The sequence below is a fragment of the Oratosquilla oratoria genome, chromosome 6 (assembly GCF_046742065.1).
Source record: "Oratosquilla oratoria isolate Oo_2021 chromosome 6, ASM4674206v1, whole genome shotgun sequence".
Classification (NCBI taxonomy): Eukaryota; Metazoa; Arthropoda; class Malacostraca; order Stomatopoda; family Squillidae; genus Oratosquilla; species Oratosquilla oratoria.
In genome coordinates, this window is record NC_134782.1 from 34,266,998 (window position 1) to 34,293,251 (window position 26,254).

Sequence of the window (26,254 nt, forward strand, 5' to 3'; positions counted from 1 at the left end):
TACTATGAAACGTAAGAATTGTCCAAGCATTTGTATTCATCACAGGAGTTACGTCATTGTAAAAATAAATAAAAAGATAAATAGATAAATATATTCATTACATTATTTTCTACACGTCAGTGACAACCAGGGTTTCTATTATTGGGGATATAGCGCCGAAACCATTGTTATATATGTGGCAAAAGAGAGATTTAAGGAGAATAGCAGATTTGAAGAACGGTCGAATTGGAAAGTGATCCGCACTCTTTTTTTGAGCGAAGATTAGTTTCCTGTAATGAAAGAAAGCTATGCAACTCTGGTCCGTAGGTATGCCACTAAACACTGTATTCACTATTACTTTTTCTCTTTCAATACACATCTTCAATATTTCCCCTCCAATTTCATACTTTCCTGATACACCCTTCATTACATCCACTGACTCATCTCCTAGTATAGAAATTCTTCTTCCTATACTATAACATGCACATTCTTTTTAAAACTGCGCACTCATTTCACTAGTTTCTTTCCATTGTTCCTCATTTTATGCACTACCAGGGTCATACGTCACAAACACCCATACCCCCCAACCTATTCTCATTTCGTCTACATTATTCTTCATATTACTTCTTTTCATTCAAATTTTTATACAGAGCCACTCCTTTACTCTCTTGCCACCTTTTCAACTCCAGTTACACTAACCACCTTCCCAAGCTCAAACTGTTATTTTCCTTTCAGTTGAGGCTAACTCATTGCTAAGACATCCATTTTCCCTCTTACAAACATATTACACGTATCATATTTTTGTTCTTACTTGTTTAGCATCCACGCACATCAAAAACCAAGTTAGTGGGGTTCTGGTTGAAAATTTCCTTTAACTCTTCGTAGGATAAACTTACACAGAGAGAAAACAGTCTTCTCACTCCGTCCCATTCAATTGCTTCTTTGACACACATAGGAGCATAATGGCAGCATACTTAATTACCAAATATACTGTATTAATTTCTAATAATTGTCATACAAACTCATATATTTAAAATCCTCACAATGATAACGTATAGCAACAAGCTCTGATACCAAAACTATCAAAGCCATCAACAATGCTATTTGAGATCCATACTAAGTTAAATGTACGTTAAAATTGACATTATTACCTAGAGCCGGTTAGCTTTCTCAAATCAGGATATTGGCAGATGTGTTTCCTTATTTACTCAGATAAATTAGGATGATGAACAGCGGGCAAGGACTCAGATACAGCAATCTGTCTGCTTATCTGTAAGGTGCCAAAAGAACTGACACTAGTAAACCGTTATTTTGCTATCTTTATACCAAGAGATTTTTTCCCCTTACCTAGGAGGTAGCCAAATCAAAAGGCAAGTACCCACTCCTACCTATTTCCCCCCCACCCATCCATTCTGCTCCCATCCATCACCCTTTCCTCCCTGTCACCTTAGCTTTTCATGGGTGACAGGTCATCCCTAAATCCCGCCCACTGCCCTGGGTCAGAAGCAATGCAGCAAGAAATAGCACATTCATAGCAAGACAGCTTCACTTAATCGGCAACCCCCCCCCCCACACTCCATCCCCTCTTGGAGGAAAAGAGAGATAGATAGATAGATAGAGAGAGAGAGAGAAGACGGGGGAAAATCCCTTCGGACAGCGTCAAAATATCATTCATACATAACCACTCCCTAACCTCCATCCAGCACCCTCTCCCTTCCTTGGATCACAGCTTCATCTATACACAGCCATTTTCCACTCACCCCTATCTCCCTTCCTTACTCAACAGACATTCCCCTCTTGCTCACCACCCAAATCACCCCATCCATCCTCAGTCGTTCCTTCAAGTTCACTCTATACATCTCTGCTTTCCACACCTCTTTTACTAAGCTTTCCTCACTCATTCTTTCCATGTGTTAAAACCATCCTAATTTTGCTATCTGCAAACATGCAATATTATAGCATGATTTAAAGGATAAAGTGTATGTTGTCATTCGATTGTTTTTCTATTGCAGATGTTTTAGCCAAATTGTTCTCTGTCGCGGGTCTACAACGGAACTGTCCCTTTCTGTCGCTTGGGGAAAACATAAAAGACATGTCAAAGAACATGGAGAGATATTGTTCCAAGAGCTTATGCGGGGTAGCTCAAAAGTCGCCGAGGCATTCTAATTCTTAATAACTGCCTTATTGCTCCAAACCCATGAATGGAGTTTTACTACAATATAAAATAATTGTCTCAGCAACTGTATTGTCTCTTGTTGTATGAGCAATTGTTCCATCTTGCTGAAACCACACATCGGGCCTAATGTCATTTAATGAAATTATCACAAATTTGGACCACTCTGTACCATTACACTAGCACCTTAGACCATCCTGTACTACACAATAGGGTTAGCATCTAACCTTTCCTGTGTGAAAGACATTAACCAAGAAAAGATCATTTGTCTAACATGGACAGTATCAGTAAAACTTGCTGCTGGGTTAACCATTTTACTATGATTCTGATAAGGTAAAGAAAAATAGCATTTTACTTAATGATTTTGTCTTTACTAATGTATTTCCTTATAATTGGTTTTGTTCACATCTTTGAACACAATCAACTAGGAGTAACTTAGGCAAAGTGGAAAAAAGAATATTCATAGAGTCGAAATAAAACTAGTTTCCTAAATTCAGTAATTGTGAAACTGGGAAAAAATCAAATTCACTGCTAGTCTGCAGTTCATGGGACTTCCCTTCCTGTATTATTACCAACAGATGCAGAAAAATCAAAATAGGCTTTTATGACTCCACAGGAAAAGAATGATATGATGCTGCACGCCAAGAAATGTAGACATTTTAACAATATGTTGAAAATAAAAAAACAGATGAAGATAGAAAATATTATCTATAATGTTTCTAATGTTAGTTTAATATCTTGTCTGGACCTTCAGGGTGTGATTTTATCTCTAATTTCTTGATGGTTATCATTTCTGTTTTCACTGGTTCTGGATGAGATAGTTTCTGTGACCAGCCCTATCTTGTGTATCTTTTCTGTTTTCACTGGTTCTGGATGAGATAGTTTCTGTGACCAGCCCTATCTTGTGTATCTTTTTAATCTTCCTGTCTTCTGTTGTTGTGTATTTGAAGCTTATTTTAGAGAAATGTTAGTTTATGATATTGCATTATTTTCTTCTTGAAAGTTCTTTGTTCTTCGTTGTTCCAATTGCTTCATGTGTGGGTAGGGGTTATGCTTTAATTGGGATAGAGTCAAACAATAAACTAAAAAAAAATGACTATATGGTGAATCATACAAAATACAATTTTATGGTCAATCAAACGTTGGTTCAAAATATTATAAAAACAGTGACACAACAGTAGCTAACAGTACTAGAGACTCAAAATCAACTCAGAAAGAATTCATGAACTACAATCTTGGCTGTGTTGGTACCATGTCTTCAGGATCAAGGTGTACAATTGTCACCAACAGTCAACTTAATTTATCTGAAAAAGATTATGGAAATATACTAAGTTGAAGATCGTGAGCAATGTCAAAAGACTAGGGAAAAAACTTCATGATAATTGCACGCTTGAGGAATTATACAGAGATGAATGAAAATGATTTAGAGGAAAATACATTGGCACAATGGGTTGTAAACAAGAGACAAAACATACCAATTCTAAGAGACTACAGGCATATTTTATTTCCCTTTCCCTGTGCACTTGTGATGTGGGATAAAGGATCAGTTACCACTAAAATAATGCAAGTACTGAGTTTCGTTTCGAGGCTTCTGTGACTAGAATTTTTGTGATAAAATTTTAGGCCAACCATTGAGGACAGGTATAATGAGTATTTAAAACAACTGTCAAATACAACAGCGCCTTCCTATTCGGGCCTTTTATGTTCATCGCAGAATACGTATTCTAAAATCTGTTGTTTTGAGGTTTGCACCCATCCGGACCTCAACCTTGGGCCGGTCCGAAAGATCACCGTTTCAAAGATAAAGTCTTGCTGATATTAAATTGAGGAAAGTCCAGGTTACTAGTGGCCGCCACAATATATTTGATACAAATAATTCGTCCCCAGTCTGGAGTGACTTTATGATATTACAATATTCTAAGTTATAAAAGTAATAAAACCGATACATTTTAATGGCATTACATCAGTTAAGTTATTCGTACATGACAACCCCGTGTTGGAGTTACCACACGTCGCTAGAATACATCACAACAACAACTACTATAATTGTTTTTAGGGCTTTGTTTTGTATGATTTGAAGGGTGTTGTGGTGTGTCTCACTGAGATTAGGAGCCCATGCAGGACTCGCATAATTCAACACTGAGCGTATGCATTGTTTATATAACAATATACAAACAATGCATACGCTTAATGTTGAATTATGCGAGTCCTGCATGGGCTCCTAATCTCAGTGAGACACACCACAACACCCTTTAAATCATACAAAACAAAGCCCTAAAAACAATTACAGGCTGCACAAATACAACACCAACAGACCATTTACACCATGAAACCAAAGTCCTCAAAGTCAAGGACCACCTCGACATGAGAGGCACACAAACACTTGCCGCAGCCACCACAAACACATCACACCCGCTACACTACATAGCAGAACACCCACACACACCAAGAAACATTAAAACAACACCCAAAGACCTTTATTACGCACAAATACTCTCTTCTCTTCCTCCACAACCACCAAATACCAGCCTCCGGAAACATATTCATAATCATATCACTCACCGCTCCATTAACACACTGAAAGACAACACACTGCTGCATGCCAGACCCCCTGATATCCACCCTTCTGAATCCTCTCTCCCACGAAAGGACAGAGTCCACTTGGCCAGACTGCGGTGCGGCCACCACCCAGCACTTCTAAGCTACCAGAAGAGGCTGGATGACCGCATTGTGAACAGCTGCCCAGGATGTAACACTTCACCCCATACCATACAACACATAATGGAAGACTGCATTATACACAATCATGCACGCAAACAACACAACATACACTCTATAAAGGATTTGTGGGAAAACCCAGTTTCGGCTGTAGCATTCCTTGGGGAGACGGGACTGCTCGGACAGACAGTCTAGGGAACGACAACAACAACAACAACAACAACAACAACTACTACTACTACTACTAGTCTGTGGGCTCCAAGGAGTCCGTTCAGCACCCATCTGCTTTTTTACCATACTTTCACAACAGAAAAATGTCATCGTCGGGATTGGAAGGGGTAGCTTGGCTGTAAGGGAAACACTGATAGGGAGTTTTGTTTTCAAGTCCGGCGCCTGAGAAATGGTAATGGCTCGCTCTGACAGCGAGAGGAGTAGAGGGAGGAGGGGGTAGCGACGGAGCCAGCGAGCTATACTCGCAGCGTGGTGTTCCAAAGCGGTCTGCGACTTGCGACTTGCTAGGTAAGACCACCCACTTGCGCGGGATCGGTTTTTGTGGGAGGGGAAGAATGCCTAAAAGAAAATGAAAAGATAGTAGTGTATAAAAGAGGGCTTTTGCCACCGGGCGATTGAGCGAGCGATTAGGGGCGATTGGTGGTCGTGGCTCAGGAGAAATGGGTAGGGAACTTGGACGGCGGCGCCGACGCCTGGGATTAGAATCACCAAAAGTTGAGAAAATGGTAGGAGGCGTAGTAGTAAAGGTGGAAAAACGGAAAAATCTTTGGTGGGAGGTAAACTGAAATGAGAAGATGCAGTATAAGAGAAAGCTAGAAAGTATGTGAATTTTAGTCGAAGAAAAAGTACATGTAGATGTTTGTGCGTTGGGCGTGGCTATGTTCGTGAGAGGTGTGTGTATGTATCTTACAGGAAGTGAGTAGAGTTAATTTCCCGCGTGTAGAGATCGCGTTCCTATTTATCCCCAGGTTGGGCTTGAGAGTCAAGAGAGTGGATCCAATGGAGGTGCGAGGGGGGACGGGTGGGCGGGTGTTGTACTATCTTTCTCCCTCCAAGCACAACTCTGAAAGCAGAGAATCACGTAACTTGAGAATTGTGTGTAAATGTCAGAAGTGTAAACCCGCTCGCCAGCGTCAGCGAAGAGGCCAGGGCGTGGATGCGGGCCGGTCGGCAAGAGAGGTTCCCCAATTCCTCTCTTGCAACCAACCGGCGAAGAGTTAAGGGCTCTGAATCAGAATTGAATTGTGGGCCCCCGCTAAGCCAGCGAGCAAGTGTGCGTGTATCTCTTTTCTTCTAAGCACAACTCTGAAAACAGAGAATTACGTGACTTGGGAAATATGTGTATTTGTCTTTAGTGTATACCCGCCTGCCGACGTCAACGAAGAGGTCGGCCTATGCCAGACCGGCAGCAGCGAAGGAGAAAAGTCTCCTTGCCACCACCGGCCGGCGAAGATTCCTGAGCGCTTGTTAAGTGTGCTGGAGCGGAGAGCGACGTCCGACCTCTGCGAGTGCTGTGTTGGTTAAGCGGTCTGAATCTTCGATGTTTTCCGTCTAGCCTATATACCGGGCCAGGTTATCACTCGCACTCTAATTGGCTGCTAAGGAGAAATGTCGACGTCATGGGAAACCAGATGCAGGGGTGTTCCCAGGCCGTTGACCTGGCTGGGATTGACCTTAAACAAAGCTGGGAACTACACGTGCGTTCCGAGGTTTATCCGACCCGCGGGCCTCAAGGAGCCGCTTTGTCCGACCCGACGCTGCCGGGTGTTCATGATTGGTAGTCCCCGGGTACTTCAGTGCGCCGAGCGGTTGGAGACGGAGATACGGGCGTGTTCTCAGAGAACATTGTGCGAGCCGATGGGGTCGTGGAATGTTGTGTGGACAACTGCCTAACAGTCATACTATCAACAATCCAAATCATCTCATGCACATACAGCACTGCTCTTTGCTTATCCTCTTTCAATAACATTTTATAGTTGTGCCTCAGCTTCATTAAAACACAAGGCATCTGATTAGATCTACTCTATATGTAAATTCCTTCCAGGGAGATTTCCACACCCTATCAATGTTTAATTTAACCTACCTCCTAAAACACAAATTTACCACAGTAACACATGGACAATGCAATACATTATTACAAACTATAACATAAAAAAATATGAACTTACAGTAGATTCTACCATGATTTCTTCAACATCTGATGAACTACTCCTCCACTTTATCATTTGTTCTATCAGTTTATCGCTGCTCTCAAAAAACACACGAATGGCTTCAGTCTTCTGCTTCCACAACTTGTCAAGATTCAGCCTCCAATCTTGCACTTGTTGACACATCTGTACCAATAAGCATTAAATCTAAGATTTCATTACAACATATTCATTTGGTATAATTGTAAATTTTTCATGTTCAAATAATATATGAAAAGAATTAGGATCTTTCCGGTTATACGAACTATCGATTTTTTGGGTATTTTTACATTTTTTCAATGTATTTTTTTCCGTACAATCCGAAAATGACATTGTTTTTTTTTGGAGAAACCAATAGGTAAAAAGTTATTCAACTTTAAAGTTATTTATTCCCTATGTAATACTGAAGAAATGCTAACTTTCATTTTTCCTCTCTTTCAGGGCAAAAATCACGTTATTTAGGTTAATATGAATACTAAATACAATCTAAAGTGGCTATTTGAGAATATTAAAACAGAGCTTGATGCGGCAAAATTCCTTCAAGAGAAGAATATTATACCACAGAGCAAAAAATGCCAAAGAAAGCATGAAATGGAACTAAAAGAAATGAATGGATGCGCTAAATGGCGTTGCAACAAATCAAGTTGTGGTCAGGAAAATGTTACAGTTCGTAAAAATACTTGGCTGGAGGGCTCAAAATTACCTTTGACAAAAATCATTATTTTCATATATTCATGGGCAAAAGACTACACAAGCTCTAATTACTGCAACGATGAGATTGAAATCAACAAGGATACAGCAGTCGATTTCAACAATTATCTCAGAGAGGTAAGTAAATATCAATAACCTAACCTAACCTAAACTAACCTAACCTAAACTAACCTATCCTTTCCAGGTATGTGCTGAAACATTGCTGAAAACCCCAATGGTCATTGGCGGACCTGATACAACGGTGGAAATTGATGAAACTCATTTCAGCAAGAGAAAATACAACAGAGGAAGAGAGCTACCAGAGCAATGGGTCTTTGGTGGAGTATGCAGAGAAACCAAAGAATGTTTTTTGTATGCTGTTCCAAGAAGAAATGCTGAAACACTGACACAATGCATAAAAAGGAGCATTCGACCTGGAACAACAATAATAAGCGACCTTTGGAAAGCGTACGACGGCATATCACTACTTGATGGATATAATTATAAACACTGCACTGTGAATCACTCCGAGAATTTTGTAGACCCTAAAACAGGTGCAAACACTCAAGCGGTTGAAAGTATGTGGCATAGCTTGAAAATGAAGAAAAAACGCCAAGGAGGGATTCACCGACAAATGATTGATTCTTATCTCTGCGAGTTTGTGTGGCGGAAACGTATAGAAAAGGACCAATATTTTGAACAAATATTGCTAGATATAAGTAATTTTGACGTAAAGTAATTCTTTTGAAGGAAAAGAGTTCTTTATTTGATAAAAGATTGAAAACATCAAAGAATGTATGTCTTACATTTGATAAAAGAAAGGAAAAATCAAAGTTTGCATTTCTTCAGTAATGCATAGGAAATAAATAACTTTAAAGTTGAATAACTTTTTATCTATCCATTTCTCAAAAAAAAAAAAAAAAATTATTTTCGGATTCTACGGAAAAAAATACATTGAAAAAATGTAAAAATACCCAAAAAATCGATAGTTCGTATAACCGGAAAGATCCAAGAATTATACCAATTTAAGTGCTGCTTAATTTTTCTAGCCCCTTTTAGTCCCAACATACTCATCCCATCTCACTCTCATATGAAAAATTGCAAATTAGATATTTGAAGTGAATGTTGATTTGATGCAGAGATGTGCAATGTCACCAAGGCATCTGTATATCGATGAGTGATTAGAAAAGTGAATGCAAAAGTTATGAGAAAATGAGGAGAGATTGGATAAAAATGGGAATGAATAAATTACAAACAGCCTAATACATGGCACAGTTCTGCTGGTAGAGGCAAAGAAGCGCTAGCAGAAGTTCGTGAATGAATTTTAGCTTATTGGGGGAAGAAAACTGAAATCTTGCGTATCACAGTAATAGTGGTATAAAAATAGGAAACAAAATGATGGTATGAAGTTACACAAGGCGAGAATTGTACAGTTTAACAAGAAGAAGTTAGAACTACGGCTGACACAAAGTTCTACCCAATAATCCTTACACCCATCCAATCCTCACATATCACACAAATACAGCCCACTGAACATAACATAGAAACAACTCAAGGAGTATTTTGCTTAAACATCTACACTGACTATCTCCAATACCCCACAATACGTCCATAAAAAAGACATACTTGGATCACAAAACAAACACTCCATGACAATCTGCCACATTCTATACTTCACCAAATTTCCCAAAATAATCAACCCAGCAGAGAAATTACTTCTCAAGCGAACAAAAAGTACACATGCACACCTGCCACATAACCACCCTGCATAACAATACCGACACAAAATAAGCCATCCAACGTCACAGATGCAGCCACTACACAGAATCCACAGAGCATTTTACACTACCCTGTCCTACAAATCTAGTGCTCCTCTTTGATTGCCCGAAGTGACTGTTGCCTGCCCAAACAGTCCAAACGAATAGGGCAAAGGTGACGCAGCTACTCAACGCCTCCTGGCGTAATAGGCTCCTCACCACCTTCTCCTACTATACTTACATTGCTTTCAAAGTCTTCTACTTCTCCAATCAGTAAATTCAGCTCCTCCCATGCCCCTTCAATCATATCTTTTAAATATTGTACATCCTTCTTAGTCTCCAGTAATATTCTTTCTTTTTCTTTCTGTTCTTCCTTTCTTTTATTTTCCATGTGATAGAGAATGTTGTTCTTCTTAATGTGGATCGAGAAGCGTGTTACTTGACTTAAGAGTTCCTTTAGTTTACCAATTGACTCAGAGGACTGTCTATAAAAAGAGAATGTTCCAATAAAAGATGAGTCTATTTAATGTAGCTACTATGACAATAATAATTCTACTGCTATAGCACGATAACATGTATATTACCTTATACATTATATAATTTCATATATATTACCTTATATATAATATCATTTTATACATTATACTATATTATATTATACAGTATATACATTGTATTATACAGACTGACCCGCAAAAATCGTGCTTCACGGGTATTTTTCGCTCTCGAAAATTCTTGTGTTAACAGAAGTATTTACCTAATTGTACTCTACAGGATTGGGGCGTTTCCTTTTATCATTACCTCGAATTTTATTCATGCTGTCCGCTTGGATAAATTCTTCCAGTTTATCCTATAAATTTACACAACTTTGCGAAAAACGTCCTTTCTTAATATTCTTCAAACATTCCGTCTTCTTAAAATTTGTGTTATCTCATTTTCATATCCTTTCGTCCCTCTCTGCCATTTATTCTACACATTACACAGCTCTATAGATAGTCATATCATCTCTATTTCCTTTCCGGTGTGGTAATTCTAGTACGTACAGTAAATATTTTTTTCTTTTTGAATCACGACAACCGCGTGGCATGGAACGAGCGTTGTGTCGTCCACGCGAGTAAATCCGACGCGCTAACCACCACACATGCCTATGACAATGCGACCCTACTTGACCCGACCTAACTTAATCCCGTGTAATTATGTAATTATGCACCACGGGTGACTACTCACGTGATATATATATATATATATATATATATGTATATATATATATATATATATATATATATATATATATAATACTATATATATAGTATATGGGCAGGAGGTCTTCTCTCAAACATGTTTCATTAAAAGTAATAGACAATACAGCATGCTGAATTTTCTTAAGGATATTCTTCTTATTACGCAAGATAGACTTATTCTCTCTTACAAGATGTGAGATGATTTCTCCATAGGAGGTCATCTGGGCTGCCATATCGCGATTTCGAGTCACATTGACTCTTCTTCAGTGGCGTGGAAGTGGACCTTGTCTTCACGGTGGGAAAGATCAGAATGACGGCTTGTAGTGATCTCTCCTCGTTTTCTCATAACTTTTGCATTCACTTTTCTAATCACCCATCGAGATATATATATATATATATATATATATATATATATATATATATATATATATATACACACACACACACACATATGAGTGGAAGGTGGCTAGGGGACGCAGGATAATGCAAGAGTGAATATTCTCTTACGTTTCGACGGATGTCTTCCTTAGAGAGACTACAGACTATCAGATTTTGTGGACAATATATACCCTAGTACTGGCTCATCTTGCCGGCCGTCTGGGAATGGAGCCCACTGATTGGCTAGTGGTTCGCGATCTCTTCCGAGCTAGCGCGGCCAAGGTCATTCTTGCTGCGGGTCGCACTAGGCTAACGTGTCCTTCCCGGTGATTGGTGACTTGGCTCGTTGTGATGTGTGCGGCTTCTATGATTTTTCTTAATCACTTTTCCAGTCCTTTGTGGAGAACCTCGACGTTATTCCAGTTGGGGAGATGTCCGTGTGTATCTACGTGTACCACAAAGGAGTTAGAAGTTCTGTGGTGGCGTAGATCACTCTTGTGTTCGTACACTCTTTTTTCGATGTCACGCGATGACTCTCCGTAGTACGTGGCCGGACATCCTCCGCATGGAATTTTGTATACAATGTTGTTCTGGTTTATGATATTCTTGTTTTCATTATTACTCACTATGTCTCTGATTCTTAATCTCGCGGCATGTGTTATGTGTATAACCTTTGTGGATAGAAAATTAGTAATTACTTCTGCTCCTTTTGAGTATAGTACTACCAGGTAATACGCTTTAGGCATTTTGTTACTTGTTCTTGATATCATGAATGCTTTGTTTTTTAATTTGTGTAGAAGACCTGAGGGGTGCATGAGTTTACGAAAGGCCTCGGTTATGTATGATATTTCATCTGTCAGAAAATCATCGCTGCATATCCTTATAGCTTGTAGGTAGAAACCTATTATCACACCGGTCTTTGTTCTCGTGCTGTGCCGTGAGAGGTAGTGTATGAAATTGTCTCTGTTTGTGGGTTTTCCGTTAGAGAATATTCACTCCTGCATTATCCTGCGTCCCCTTGCCACCTTCCATTCATCTGTCTATACTTTATACTACAACACACACACACACACACACACACACACACACACACGCACACACACACACACACACACACACACACACACACACACACACACACACACATATATATATATATATATATATATATATATATATATATATATATATATATATAAATATGGGCTTGCTTGGTTTGGCTTGAGTTGATGGAAAGTATGGAACTAATTTCGAGTCTAGGGTAAGTCGAGTTCCAGATTGGGAGCAAGCCCGTTACAATAAAGTGGAACGTATAGATAATATACCGTAGATAAATTAAGGTACGTTCCGGTGTAAGCTCTATATGAGACTGGATGTAAGCAAGATTATAATAGAGGTAAGATAGAAGTCTGCACGAAACTTAAGTAAACTATATTTACAATAAGAAAAGAAAATAAAGCTTTACTGTTTTACATTTACAAGCATACACTCACTATACATTGAGAAATAACATAAAACATACATAATACAAATACTATAAACAAAACGTCCAAGTTAATGGTTTACACTAAATACTTGCACAAAGATGCGGTGTACCAATATTACAGCGACGAAGGGGAGAGACCTGGTACGTGAAGTCCTCAAGGGAGGAGGGGGTTGAAGGTAAGAATGAGAGACGTTTTTTTTTTTTTTTTTTTTTTTTTTTTTAGGCTATCGACTCATAAGGTGGTCATTAAGCCTGGTGTGAATTTGTACATTCTCGACGCTGATGTCGTGCCGGCCGAAGGCCGGTCCCTTTCTATAGTCGAGGGGGGCGTGGCTAATTGTTTCAGGGTCAAATTTCGAGCACCAACGTATGAGAGACGCTGAGGGTGATGAAACGAATTCAAAACTTCGTTAGTAGCAGGCGGGAGATTTGAAAGTCTCATCAGATTCACGGTTGGCTATAACAATATATGTATATATATATATATATATATATATATATACATATACATGTATTTATGTATATATATATATATATATATATATATATATATATATATATATATATATATATATATATATATCGGTTCCTGGCCGCATGTAAAACCAGTTCAATTAGACCTTAATAATAAAGGAGACGAACTCACACAACCTCTTTCCTTGTCACAGTAGGACGTCACTTAGCTCATACGTTCGGTCAGTCAGGCTTGCCTCCCTTTATATCGTGTGTGTATGTAATAACAAACAGCAAAGTTGACGTCATAGTTACCACGCTCTCTATCGGCTGTTGGGTGAACTACCAAGTTGCTGACAATCTCAATGCATTGAAAAGGGTAAACAAAGTCGACATGCGACCCATTTCCAAAGGTTTTATTGCATGAGGACGATGTCCCTAGGGCCTAGGTGGACATTCGACGTATTGACAGTTATTTCGACATTCAATTTAAACATTGGTTGGAGTGTCGAGGACTAAAAAGTGGAAGTACAGTCGAAATAAGGTGGAAAGCTATGCTCTCCGCCATGGCCACTTCTGCTAGCCCCACTGATTGGACAAGAAGCCACACCCAAAATTTTATAGTTACTGAAGCAGCATCCCTGCTTATGGAACATTAAGAGCGAGGAATTTAACCGCGAGCCTTGAAGATATGAGGAAATAGTTACTCTGAACCGTGATTTAAAAATAGCTACTGACGTTACTATTAATTTGCAGTACTTATTTATGGGGTTCAAAATACTCAGAATGATAAGAGCTAGCCAATGATATAAGTAAAAATTGCATATGTGAGACTGGCAAACAACTTTATATTTACAGATTTTTCCTCTAATACATATAGGCACCTGTGTTTTTGTCTGAAGGGAGGTACAGTAATAGTGGACTAGCTAGTGAGGTTGTTTAATGTGTATCTGAGGGTAGAGTGCTGGAAGACTGGAGACATGCCTGTATAGTGCCATTTTACAAGGGAAAAGAGAACAAATGTGAGTGTAGTAGTTTCAGACGGAGCAGTTTGTTGAGTGTAGTTGGGGAGGCTTATGGGAGTTTTTTTCTTGAGAAGATTAGGAGAGGAACAGAGGGAGTAATTGGTGAGGAACAGTGTAGGTTTAGGAAAGGTAGGTGTTGCGTGGATCACATTTCTGTGGTAAGATAGACATGTGAGGAATTTTTATGAAAAGGTGAGGATACTTTCTGGTCTTTTATGGACTTGGAAAAGGCTTATGACAGAGTAGACATGAAGGTACTGTGGGAGGTTTTGCATATATATGGGGTTGAAGGAAAGCTATTAATGGCAGTCAAGAGCTTTTGCGAGAGTAGTAGAGCCTGTGTTAGAATTGGAAATGGAGAGAATGATGTGTCATGTCGCCATGGCTGTTGAATGTGTACATGGATGGGGTAAAGTTGAGGGTAATGGGCAGGTAATGATGTGTCATGTCGCCATGGCTGTTGAATGTGTACATGGATGGGGTAAAGTTGAGGGTAATGGGCAGGGGACTGGAGATGGTTAAATAAAATGGAAAGTGGGAGGTGAGCCAGTTGTTGTTTGCTGACGACACTGCGCTCATGGCAGGGTCGGAGGAGGGATTAAGGGAGTTAGTGACGGAGTATGGGAAGGTATGCAGTAGGAGAAAGCTGAAGGTAAATGTGGGTTAAAGTAAGGTGATGAGATGTACAAGGGGAGAGGATGGCAGTGAGTTGGAAGTAAGTATTAAAGGAGAGAGGCTGGAGGAATTGGATAGCTTTAGGTATTTAGGGTCGCATGTGGCAAGAAAGGAAAGAGTGAAGGTGGAAGTAAATTGTATATTAAGAGAAGCAAATAAATGTCTTGGGGGATTAAAAATTGCTATGAGAAATAGGTATCTGGGAATGGATGCTAAGAGGAAATCGTATGAAGGGGTGATTGTGCCGACAGCACTGTATGGGGGCAGAGACTTGGAATTTAAGAGAGGCAGAGAGGAAAAATTTAAATGTGTTTGAAATGATATGCCTAAGAAGTATTGTAGGGATTACTAGGTTGGATAGAGTGAGAAACGAGGAGGTGAGGAGGAGAGCGGGATTGGAAAAGATGGCAAATAGGGCTGATGAAATGTTATTGGGATGTTTTGGAAACATGGAAAGAATGAGTGAAGAAACATTAGTAAAAGAGGTGTGGAAGGCAGAGGTGGAGGGAATGAATTTGAGGGGATGACCGAGGATGAAATGGATGGGTGGGGTGAAGGGGGCATTGAGCAAGAAGGGAATACCTGTTGAACAAGAAAGGGAGAAGACAAGAGATAGGGATGGGTGGAGAGTGACTGTGTATAGATGATACCGTTATGCAAGGAGAGGAGGGGCGGGGGTGCTTATGTGTGAATGATATTTTGACGCAGCCCAAAGGGCTTTCTCCCCGTCTTCTCTTTTTCTGCTTGAGGGGACGGAGAGGGGGGTCGCCGATTAAGTGAAGCGGCCTTGCTGCGGATGTATTGTGTCTTGCCACATTGTTTCTGACCCAGGGCAGTGGGCGGGATACAGGGATGACCGTCATCCATGAAGAGCTAAGATGAGAGGTGGGAAAGGGTGGTGGATGGAAGTGGAAGAGGTGGAACTAGGTACGTTCCTTTGACCTGGGTACCTCCCTTATAAGAGGGATAAAGCTCTTGGTATATAGATAACATTGACAAATAGGCCAGTGCAAAAATTTATAAGCACCTGCAGACAATTTTTTTTTTTTTTTTTTTTTTCCAAGAATTTTTAGGTCAGGTATGGTTGTGCTCTTCTCCATCGCAGCCCCCTCAAAATAAATAAATAAATAAACAAACAAACAAATAAAATAAATAAATAAAATAATGATAATAATAAAAACAAATAAATAAATAAAATATATAAAAATAGCCACTGAGATTTTCATTAATTTACGGTACTTATTTATGGGGTTCAAAATATTCAGAATGATAGGAGCTATCCAATGGTATACATAAGAATTGCATCGGTGAGACTGGCATTCTTTCCTCATGCCCACTCAGTGTGGACACTGCTCAGCATTCAACACCGCCACATGCTACATGCAGATCTACATTAGACATGGTGTGTACCCTGATTAAGCCTCTAAGATTCTGTAGATTACAATGAGTGAATAAACCACATTTGGATTTGATTGAACAACATTGTACTGTTACAGTGTTTGGTGGACTAAACTGTTTTGGTTTTGAGAGGGCAGGATTGTATATGGGTGGTCATCAGTAGGCCTAGATTCACATACGAAGTGTTTGCTGTATACGTCTGTGTCTTTTTTTCACGTTCTCGATGGTAAAATCCTCCCACACGCTCGAAACAGTCGCTGACAATTTCAAAGTTCAAATGTCGTTCGAGACAACGGATGTAAGTAACACCCTTCATATGCGGTTTATCTCAACGTGAGTCACTACGACATAATCCACAGCAGCAGTGTTTAGTGGATGACAATTTGAAAAGATAAATTAAGTCGGATCCTGTCAAAATATATGTAATTATTTTTCACAAGAAAATGAGTAGTGTAACGATGCGTACAGATTCATTTGTCCACAAGGGATTTTTCCCGTCGTAATACTCGTAACATGTGACGTCATAGCGATGTTTGTTTCTATTTTAGGAACTGCGGGTGGTTATTCGCAACCACACAACTATATTTCAATCTGGAGGGGCTAATATTTTTTCATCATATTTTCTTCAGTGTAGTATACTGCCATTTATGTTCGTTAATATGTTATATTAATGGTTACTTGAGCGAACACCCATTGTTGTTAACGTCTTAAATACGATGACGCTATGTATGCGCCATGAGCCACGAGTGGGGTATACGAAGATGCCGGTGTCGGCTTCCTGGTTATATTTGTTTTGTAGTAGCTGATTGACCCCTGTATTTTGTGACCAGGCTTGATCACGTTTTCTATTATGTTATATTTATTCAGGGTGAAAGAGAACAAGTATAACAACAGTAACTTAATATTTTGTAATGCGTGGATTGTGCGCGCGAATATGTGACTCCTATTGAAGAAGTTAAAGTTATACTGTACTTGTGACAAATATTACGGGAAAATGCGGCGCACATATCCATTCAATTTATATTCCATATCCTTCTGATATCACCATGCCATGTTTACACCTTCATCCACAATATCCTTGAGGAAACCTCCTTCCACTCCACTACACGTTTACCTGTCTCTTCACTTACTAGTATAGCCACCCCTTCTCTCCATCATTCCGTGCTTGGCTCTCGTCGAGAACGGACCTACACCTGAAGGTGCGAAACTATCGCCGTCAACTACTTGAATCCAGTGCTCGTCGTTAACGACTCGTACCGGCTGTCTCAAGTTGTGTTACAGTGCTAAAAACTACTGCGCGCTAGTAAATCAGCCTACTTTCTTATCAAGGCCCTCCCTTCCTCGATGGAATACTCGGGGTCGGAAGCGGCGTCCAGCTTAGAGCAGGACTTAATGATATCCGACACTGATGACGACATTAGTGTTAACCACTGGCCCGACCTGCCTCGTCCTACCTCCACTCCCCATCACCCTCCAACAACCACCCAGCATGATACCCACCAGTCTACATCGCTCCCCAGTACCAAACGGCGGGACGACGACACCTCTACCTTCGCCGCAGGAGAATGTCAACCGCCTGCTGCCAAGACGATCAAGGGAACCTCAAGTGAGTGTAATAAGGCTCCTATTCGCCCTACCCTGCCTAATCACAGTGCTACTCCCGTTGCCCCCACCCGACCCTCACCCGCCCTTCCAGCATTTGCTCCCCGAGACAAGTATATTAAGTTGGCCTTTAGCGGGAACCCATCCACAGAAGTTAAACTCCGCTGGCTGTCAACTATCACCAAGACTTTCCACCTGCAACGGGATACGGCCGAGGTTAAGATGGCTGCACTCACCTCTCGATTCATCTACATATCAAGACAACGCACAGACATCCTGGACCGAGTTACTACAAATGAATTTATGTCACTGCCTCTTCTCCCTCAAGACTCCCCGAAAGACCTCGTAAGTACCCCCAATACCTGCTCACTCGCTATCCCGTTGACGTGGATCACAAGCTTGCCCTACAGCTCCCAGGGGTACACTCAGCCAGGCGCTTCATGCAGAACGGTACCCCCATCAACCGCATTGTTATTGTGTGGAGCCTCCCCGAGACATCCCCCGACACCATTACCTTTGACTTCCTCCCTCGCCTCCCCCCGTGTCAAGTCCAAAGACTCCGTGACGACCGAACCTGGTGCTTCAGGTGTTGGGGTATCGGTCACATTTCCAGGTACTGCTCCGCCTCCCCTAAGTGTGCCTGGTGTGCCGCCGCCCATGAATCCAGAGAATGTCCCGTCCGAAGTGCGCCCCCGCCCCCATCTGCGACTACTTCCACCTCTGAACCTCCACCACAGCCGAACCCATCACAATGGAAGTGCCCCCGATGTCTACAGCCAGGTGTCAACGTCTGGCACGGCTGTACTCGGCGCAAGACCCAGACCAATGGCCCCACCTCAGCCCCACCACCTCCTCCCGCCCGGACTGTCCTCTCTGCTCCCACCCCCCCTCAGCAAGACGCTGCCCTCCGTAAGGCCGTTGCAGCCCTTCAGGCGCGATGTGCAGCACTCGAGGACCGCTTCGCCTCCACTGACACCAGGATTGACAGCCTTGTCTCGGCCCAAACTACTACTGCCACCAGACTCTCCACACTGGCGGAATCCCAACAAACCCTCGTCTCCTCCATCTCCATGCTTGCCGAGAGAATGGAATCCATTGCAACTCGTCTCGACAAACTCTGTAAGTTACAACCCAGTACTAGCCAGTCTTCCTCGAATCGTCCATCCACCTCCACACTCCGGTCTCCTACTAGCAAACGCAACGTTCGTAACTAACATTCACCTAGACCTCCTTTCATGGAACATCAATGGTATCACCAACCACAAAAAGTACACACAATTGAAGGCATATGTACAGACACATCACCCTTGTGTCATTTTTATCCAGGAGGCGTTTCCAAACCGGCCCAACACTGCACCACAGGCACCCTCCCTTCCCGGATATATCCCCTATATTCATACAATACGAAACGGTCTTCTAACATACATACACAATACACTGATACACCGTCTTCTGCGCTCCTCTACAGACCCTGACGTAACATTCCAACTCTTCGAGATAGAAATTGGGGGCGGAATCCTACAGCTCTGCAATATCTACTCTGCTCCCGCACGTCTTCGTCCAACTACTCTTCCACCACCTACGATAAAAGGTATAATATACGCAGGGGAGTTCAATGCTCGACATCCTGCATTGGGAGATCGTCCTGGCACCACTAACCGCCCTGGTGTTCACCTACTATCCTTCATCCGACAACATCATCTGACCCGCTGGGACACAGGTGGCGCCACACACTCCCGGGGAGGCACCCTGGACCACGTCCTCACCTCTGGCTTGGTATCATCCCGTATCCAGTGCTCCTCAGTACCTGCATTATTCTCAGACCATATTGCTCTTCTCTTCCACTATTCTCTTCCTACGATACCTACACCCCCTATCACACGCCTACGCCTCACCATACCCCCCAAATACTGCCCGACGTACATTTCATACATGACCTGCATACTACCTACCTTAGACTGTTCCTCCCCCGACCAGTTATACACCAGCCTTGTCTCCGCCACCCACGACTTTTACAGGCTTTACTTATCACGACCCCACCTCCAACGTCGCCCTCCTCCTCACTCGTGGTACCTAGACACCCGACTTCAGGACGCACAGAAAGAAGCGGAGCGCGTTGGACTCATGTTCCAAACTAACCCATCTCCTGAACTACTTCATCGTTACCAGCAATCCAGAGACGATTTGACAACCCTCCTAGAATGTGTAAGTACTGACTCCTGGAAGAGATTCACGGACAGAATTAATCACCAAACTAGTGTAGCCTCCATGTGGCACCTTATTCGCAGGGTAATTAAGAAGACTCCTGCTACTGCCCGTCATCATTCCCCCACCGTATTTGCCGAACAGCTCATCGACACGTGGTCAAACCAGTCCAACCCTGCCAACCTACCTACCCCCGTCCAGGATGCCCTCTCCTCCGGTGCTTTTGCTCGTGGACTCCGCCTAGTACATGCTCTGCTGCAAGAGGATGATGAAGAAAATATACCAATCACTGAAGATGAACTACGACGTACTCTCTTGAGAGGTAAAGCCACGTCCCCTGGGGATGATGGCATTACCTACGTGCTACGTTTACTGCACCGTGTACCCGGTAACCCCCTCCTTCGCCTCTACAATATGTGTCTACGAGATGGATATATCCCACATGCCTGGACCACGAGTACAATAATCCCCATACCCAAGCCCGGTACAGCAAATTTCAGGCCCATCTCCCTTACATCCTGCTTCTGCAAAGTAATGGAAAGAATCTTGCTCACCCGACTGATGTACCAACTACAAGATCGCCTTTCTCCACGTCTCTTCGGCTTTCTACCCCAACGCAGCACCCATCACTGCCTCGTCGACTTGTATTCTCGCCTCTCCCGTGACAGTGTTGTGGCATTTATAGATCTAAAAAGTGCATTTGATATAGCAAACCGAGACGTTATTTTAGATCAATTAATTGACTTTGGAATTAAGGGTAAATTATTACGATGGATTAAGGGCTACCTCAGTTACCGGACCTCCCGTGTCTTCTTTAGCGGTGCCTACAGCTCCTCACGGGATTTTCATCTCGGCACTCCTCAAGGAGGGGTACTAAGTCCATTTCTCTTTAATATACTTATGCATCGTCTCCTCACGTCTTTGCCCACTATTCCTGAGGTCACAATTACATGCTATGCAGATGATCTATGTATTCACTCTACCTCCCCAACACACCTACAACTCTTTCTTACTTCTCTCTCCCAGGCTTCTGCTAACTGTGCCCTTATTGCTTCCCCACAGAAGAGCAGAATTTTCTCCTACCGCCCTCCTGCCACGCTGTCAGAGTTCATGATTGGAGACTGCATCATCCCACTAAGCTCCCAGTACTGCTACCTTGGTGCACCAGTACGAATCTCGGAAACTCTTTCTGCCCGGCGTCAATCCCATCCCGTAATTCGTGAATTGCTAGATCGTCTCCAACGTCGGCTCCGGCCTCTCCAGTGGCTCACCAACAACTCTTCCGGTATCTCCATCCCCGTGGCCAGAACTGTCTATATTACTTTTATACGCTCTGTTGTTGATTACCTCTCCCCTGCCTTAATTCAACTTCTTCGATATGCTTTAGAGCCACTGGAGATTTTTCAGAATAAAGCCATGAGAATCATTCTCGGTTGCCCAATGACTACCAGAATTGTCAACATGCAACGGGAATTACGGCTTCCATCCCTAGTTGAGAGGATTTATTCTAATGTCACCTGCCTCACAGTTAAGTGTATACACTTTCCCCACCTCTCACCGCACTTCACAGCACTGGTCAGAGCTTCTCTCAGCCCCGCTCCGCCCGTCCCCCGCCTCATGCCCTCCGGTCGCCGTCTTATAAAGTCTATCTCCTCCTTCATTCGCAGCCTAGATTTACAAGTACCAGTAGCTGACATACCCCCAGGCCCTCCCCCGTGGACGCTACCATCGCCTGTGGTTAGCTTCACTCCTACAGCAAAATGTGACCCACCTCCTCTACAACTACAGCTAGCCTTGGAACATGTTACCCAGGTAACATCCTCCATCACTGCTCCGCATCGCCTCTACACTGACGGGTCACTACAATCGGATGGTGCAGCTGGAGGAGCAGTCTACTCACCTGACCTACCGCCGCCTCCTGAGGGCTGGGTCGGCCGTCGACTCAGAGATCACTCCAGCTCCACGTTGTGTGAACTATACGCCATCTTAGATGCTATCAGTCTCGTTTGCCAAAGAGGAGTTAATGCTGTCATTATATGTGACTCTAAGCCTGCACTGCAATCACTCACCGCTATTCATCCCACTCACCATTCTGTTGTACAACAAATCCTTTCCTTTCTATCCCTACTAACTATCCGTAATCTCTGCATTAAATTTATTTGGATTCCATCTCATGTAGGTTTGCACCATAACACCAAAGTAGACCGCCTAGCAAAAGAAGCCTGCCGACTCCCCCGTCGTGGTGATGGACGACCTCTCTCCCTGCTATGTTACCTCAACAGGGTCCGCTCCGCTGCACTTCTGCCTGAGCAACGTCGACGGGACACCGAGAGACCCTTCAGTGTCACCATCACCCACTACGAATCCGTATGCCGCCACAAATACAAGTACCGCCGCAAGGGACTTATGGTTCGTCGCCACAATGTTGTCTCAGCCCGACTGCGGCTAGGCTACCGTCCACCGTGGCAGGTCGCCGGGGTGGAGGGCGAGCCTGTATTCACAGAATGTCGCCTATGCCACGCTCCACTAGCCAACACCATCGAGCACTACTGCCTAGCGTGCCCCACTGTAAAACATCTAATACCCCAGGGACTACCATTAGATGCAATCTGTCGTCATCTCCTATCACAAAATAGATTAGATGAAATACTTGTCTGTTACCCCCGCTTTGGTGGGTTCTCATAATACCTGATGCCCTGTGTGACATCTCAGTCTTATTCCCTTTTGAATGAATGTACAATACCCAGTGTCGTATATGTTACCTGCAACTCATGTATTTGTATGTGTATATAAGTGTATGTGTACGTGTGTAAGCATGTGCATCCCAGTTGCCTTCCTACATTCATTATAAAAACCTCCCCCCACTGTATGACGCTAATGCGTAATAAAAAAAAATAAAAAAAAACTTCTCTCCCTCTCTTCACTCCTGATAACCTCTCACTTACACTCCCAAACTTACACTCGCCTTTCCCTCTCAACTTAGTTTCACTCAAAGCCAATACATCCATCTTTCTTCTCACAAACATACTGCCTATCTCTTCCCTTTTACTCTCATCTGTACCACATCCACGCACATTAAAAGACCCAAACCTTAGGGTGCCGGTCGGAAAACTCCTAGACCCTCTTATGCCTTTACTTTTTTAGGAATGTGCCCAGTGGGGCTTCAGGGAGAAGGATGCCTGGTCCCAATCCCCGTCCCTTTTTTCTCGCTTCTTACGATCTAAGCGGAAATACTTGGTGGCAGTATTCTTTTTCCCACACTACAGGGGATGAAGGTGAAACTGGGAAAGGAGATGTGGGTTTTTGTATGTGCATATGGGCCTGGTAGTGAGAAGAGTGTAGAAGAAAGGGAGGCTTCTTGGATAGATTTAAATGAGTGCATAGAGGGATTAGGGAGAAATGTCAATGTAATAGTACTGGGAGACCTTAATGCTAGGGTTTGAAATGAACCAATTGACGGAGTGGCTGGGAAATGTGGAGTTCCAGGAAAGAATCGTAGTGGAGAGTTGATGGTGGAGATGTGTCTAGAAAGAGAGTTGATGATAGCAAATACAGTGTTTCGGAAGAAAGTCAAGCATAAGTACACATGGGAGAGGGTGGTGGAGGGAAGGGTGGTAGATAGAGCGTTAATGGACTATGTAGTGGTAGGTAGGAGTATAATAGGAAGAGTTAAGATGTACATGTTCTAAGGGGAGAGGGTGGGGGAATATCAGATAATTTTTTGGTGGAAGGTAAGTTGAGAGTGGAGAATAGATGGAGAAAGAGGAAAAGGACAAAAGGTAGGGAGGTGCTTAGAGTGAGCTCTTTAAATGAAAAGGAAAAGGAGAAGGAGTACAAGAAGAAGATGAAAGAGGAGTGGGAGGGAGTGAAGGATAGAGTAGAGCTAGGAGTGGAGGAGGAATAGGGATGTTTCAAGGAGGGAGTCAAAAAGTGTGCAAATATGGTGTGTGGAACAAGGATAGGAGGAAACAGAAGGAAAGGTAGTGAATGGTGGGATGAGGAAACAAAGAAGGTTGTAGAAGAGAAGAAGCGAGCTTTCACAGATTGGTTACAAAATAGGACGAGGGAGTCATATGAGAGGTACAAAGAAAAGAAAAGAAAAGTAAAGCAAAAGGTAAAGGAGGCAAAGAGGAGAGCAGATGTGAAATGGGGTAAGAGTATGACAGAAAATTTTGAAAGTAATAAAAAGATGTCTTGGAAAGAAATTAAGAGAGGAAGAGGAGGCGAATCAAATAGAGAAGAAAAGGTAAAAGGTGCAGATGGAGAGTTGATAATGGAAGAGAAGGCAGTAAGGGGAAGATGGGCAGAGTATTTTAGGGAGTTGCTTAATGTGAAGGAGGATAGGGAGGGAAAGATTGTTGCAGTGGGAAGCGCTAAGAAAATGAGAGTGATGAGTGAGGAAAATGGAGGAGAAATAAGGAAGGATAAAGTGAAGGCAGTTGTTAAGATGATGAAAGCAGGTAAGGCACCTGGTCTGGATGGATGCCATGCAGATTATCTAAAAAAAAAAAAAGGAGGTACAGTGGTGGTGGACTGGCTGGTGAGGTTATTTAATGTTTGCTGGAGAGAGGGTAGAGTGCCGGAGGACTGGAGGAGTGCCTGTATAGTTCCTCTTTACAAGGGAAAAGGGGACAAATGTGAATGTAGTAGTTTCAGAGGGATTAGCTTGTTAAATGTAGTTGGGAGGGCTTATGGGAGGATCTTGATTGAAAGGATTAGGAGAGGAACAGAGGGAGTAATTGGTGAGGAACAGTGTGGATTTAGGACGGACAGAGGTTGTGTAGATCAGATTTTTGTGGTAAGACAGATAAGTGAGAAAGCTATAGGAAAGGGGAAGGATGTGTTTTGGGCTTTTATGGATCTGGAAAAGGCTTACGACAGGGTAGACAGAAAGGCACTATGGGAGGTCTTGCGAATATACGGGATAGGAGGAAAGCTTCTAGGAGCTGTCAAGAGTTTTTATGAGAGTAGTAGAGCTTGTGTCAGGACAAGAAATGGAGAGTGAGTGGTTCGAGGTAAAGGTGGGACTTCGTCAAGGATGCGTTATGTCGCCCTGGCTGTTCAACTTATAAATGGATGGGGTGGTGCGAGAGGTAAATGCAGGGGTAGTGGGTCAGGGGTTGGAGATAGTTAAAGAAAATGGAGAAAAGTGGGAGGTGAGCCAGTTGTTGTTTGCAGACGACACTGCGCTTGTGGCAGGATCGGAGGATGGATTGAGGAAGTTGGTGGCAGAGTTTGGGAGAGTGTGTGAAAGAAGAAAGCTAAAGATAAATGTGGGTAAAAGTAAGGTGATGAGATGTACAAGGGGTGAAAGTGGCAGCAGACTGGAAGTGAGCATTAAGGGAGAGAGACTGGAGGAAGTGGATAGTTTTAGATACTTGGATGCAAATGTGGCAGGAAAAGGTGGAGTGGAGGTTGAGGTAGAATGTAGATTGAGAGAAGCGAGAAAATGCCTTGGTGGATTAAAAAGTGTAGTAAGGAATAGACATTTGGGAATGAATGCTAAGAGGAGATTGTATGAAGGAGTGGTTGTGCCAACAGCACTGTATGGGGCAGAAACATGGAACATAAGAGAAGAGAGAAGGAGTTTGAATGTGTTTGATATTAGGTGTCTGAGAAGTATGATGGGGGTTACTAGGCTAGATGGAGTGAAAAATGAGGAGGTGAGGAGAAAAACAGGGGTGGAAAGGGAGTCGGGAGATAGGGTTGATGAAAGAGTATTGGGATGGTTTGGACACATGGAAAGAATGAGTGAAGAAAGACTGGTAAAAGAGGTATGGAAGGCAGATTTGGAGGGAGTGAACATGAGGGGACGTCCTAGGATGAGATGGATGGATGGGGTGAAGGGGGCTTTGGGGAAGAGGGGAATGTCTGCTGAGGAAGGACGGGAGAGGACAGAAGACAGGGGTGAATGGAGAATGGTTGTATATGGATGATGTTGTGATTGCATGAGGTGGAATGGGCGGGGGGATGGGGGGTGAGGTAGTAGGTGTGAGTAAAATTTGACGCAGCCCGAAGTGATATCTCCCCGTCTTCTCCTTTTATGCATGGGGGGACGGAGAGGGGGGGTCGCCGATTTAATGAAGCGGCCTTGCTGTGGATGTGCTGTGTCTTGCGACACTGCTTCTGACACAGGGCAGTGGACAAGGTGCAGGGATGACCCGTCATCCGGGAGGTGCTAAGATAAGAGGGAGGGTGGAGGGGTGTGGAGTGTATTCAGGGATGGAATGGGTGGAAATGATTTTATGCCTTTTCCTTTTTGGCTACCTCCCTTGT

At 42.8% G+C, this 26,254-nt stretch overlaps 2 protein-coding genes across 2 annotated transcripts in view; one reads left to right on the top strand and one right to left on the bottom strand.

Moving 5' to 3' along the window:
- Positions 1-2,579: 2,579 nt before the first annotated feature.
- Positions 2,580-26,254, bottom strand: part of LOC143026159 (uncharacterized) — a 28,578-nt gene continuing 4,903 nt past the window's right edge. The window contains exons 4-6 of the mRNA XM_076186165.1: positions 9,757-10,000; positions 7,051-7,215; positions 2,580-3,456 (exon numbers count right to left, since the gene is read on the bottom strand). Coding sequence (XP_076042280.1) covers positions 3,448-3,456; positions 7,051-7,215; positions 9,757-10,000 — 418 coding nt within the window. The 3' untranslated portion in view covers positions 2,580-3,447. The remainder of the gene's footprint in view (positions 3,457-7,050; positions 7,216-9,756; positions 10,001-26,254) is intronic.
- Positions 7,434-8,653, top strand: LOC143026158 (male abnormal protein mab-31-like). Its single transcript, XM_076186164.1, has 2 exons — positions 7,434-7,896; positions 7,964-8,653. The coding sequence occupies exons 1-2, from the start codon at positions 7,537-7,539 to the stop codon at positions 8,495-8,497; spliced, it is 894 nt and encodes a 297-aa protein (XP_076042279.1). The 5' UTR covers positions 7,434-7,536; the 3' UTR covers positions 8,498-8,653.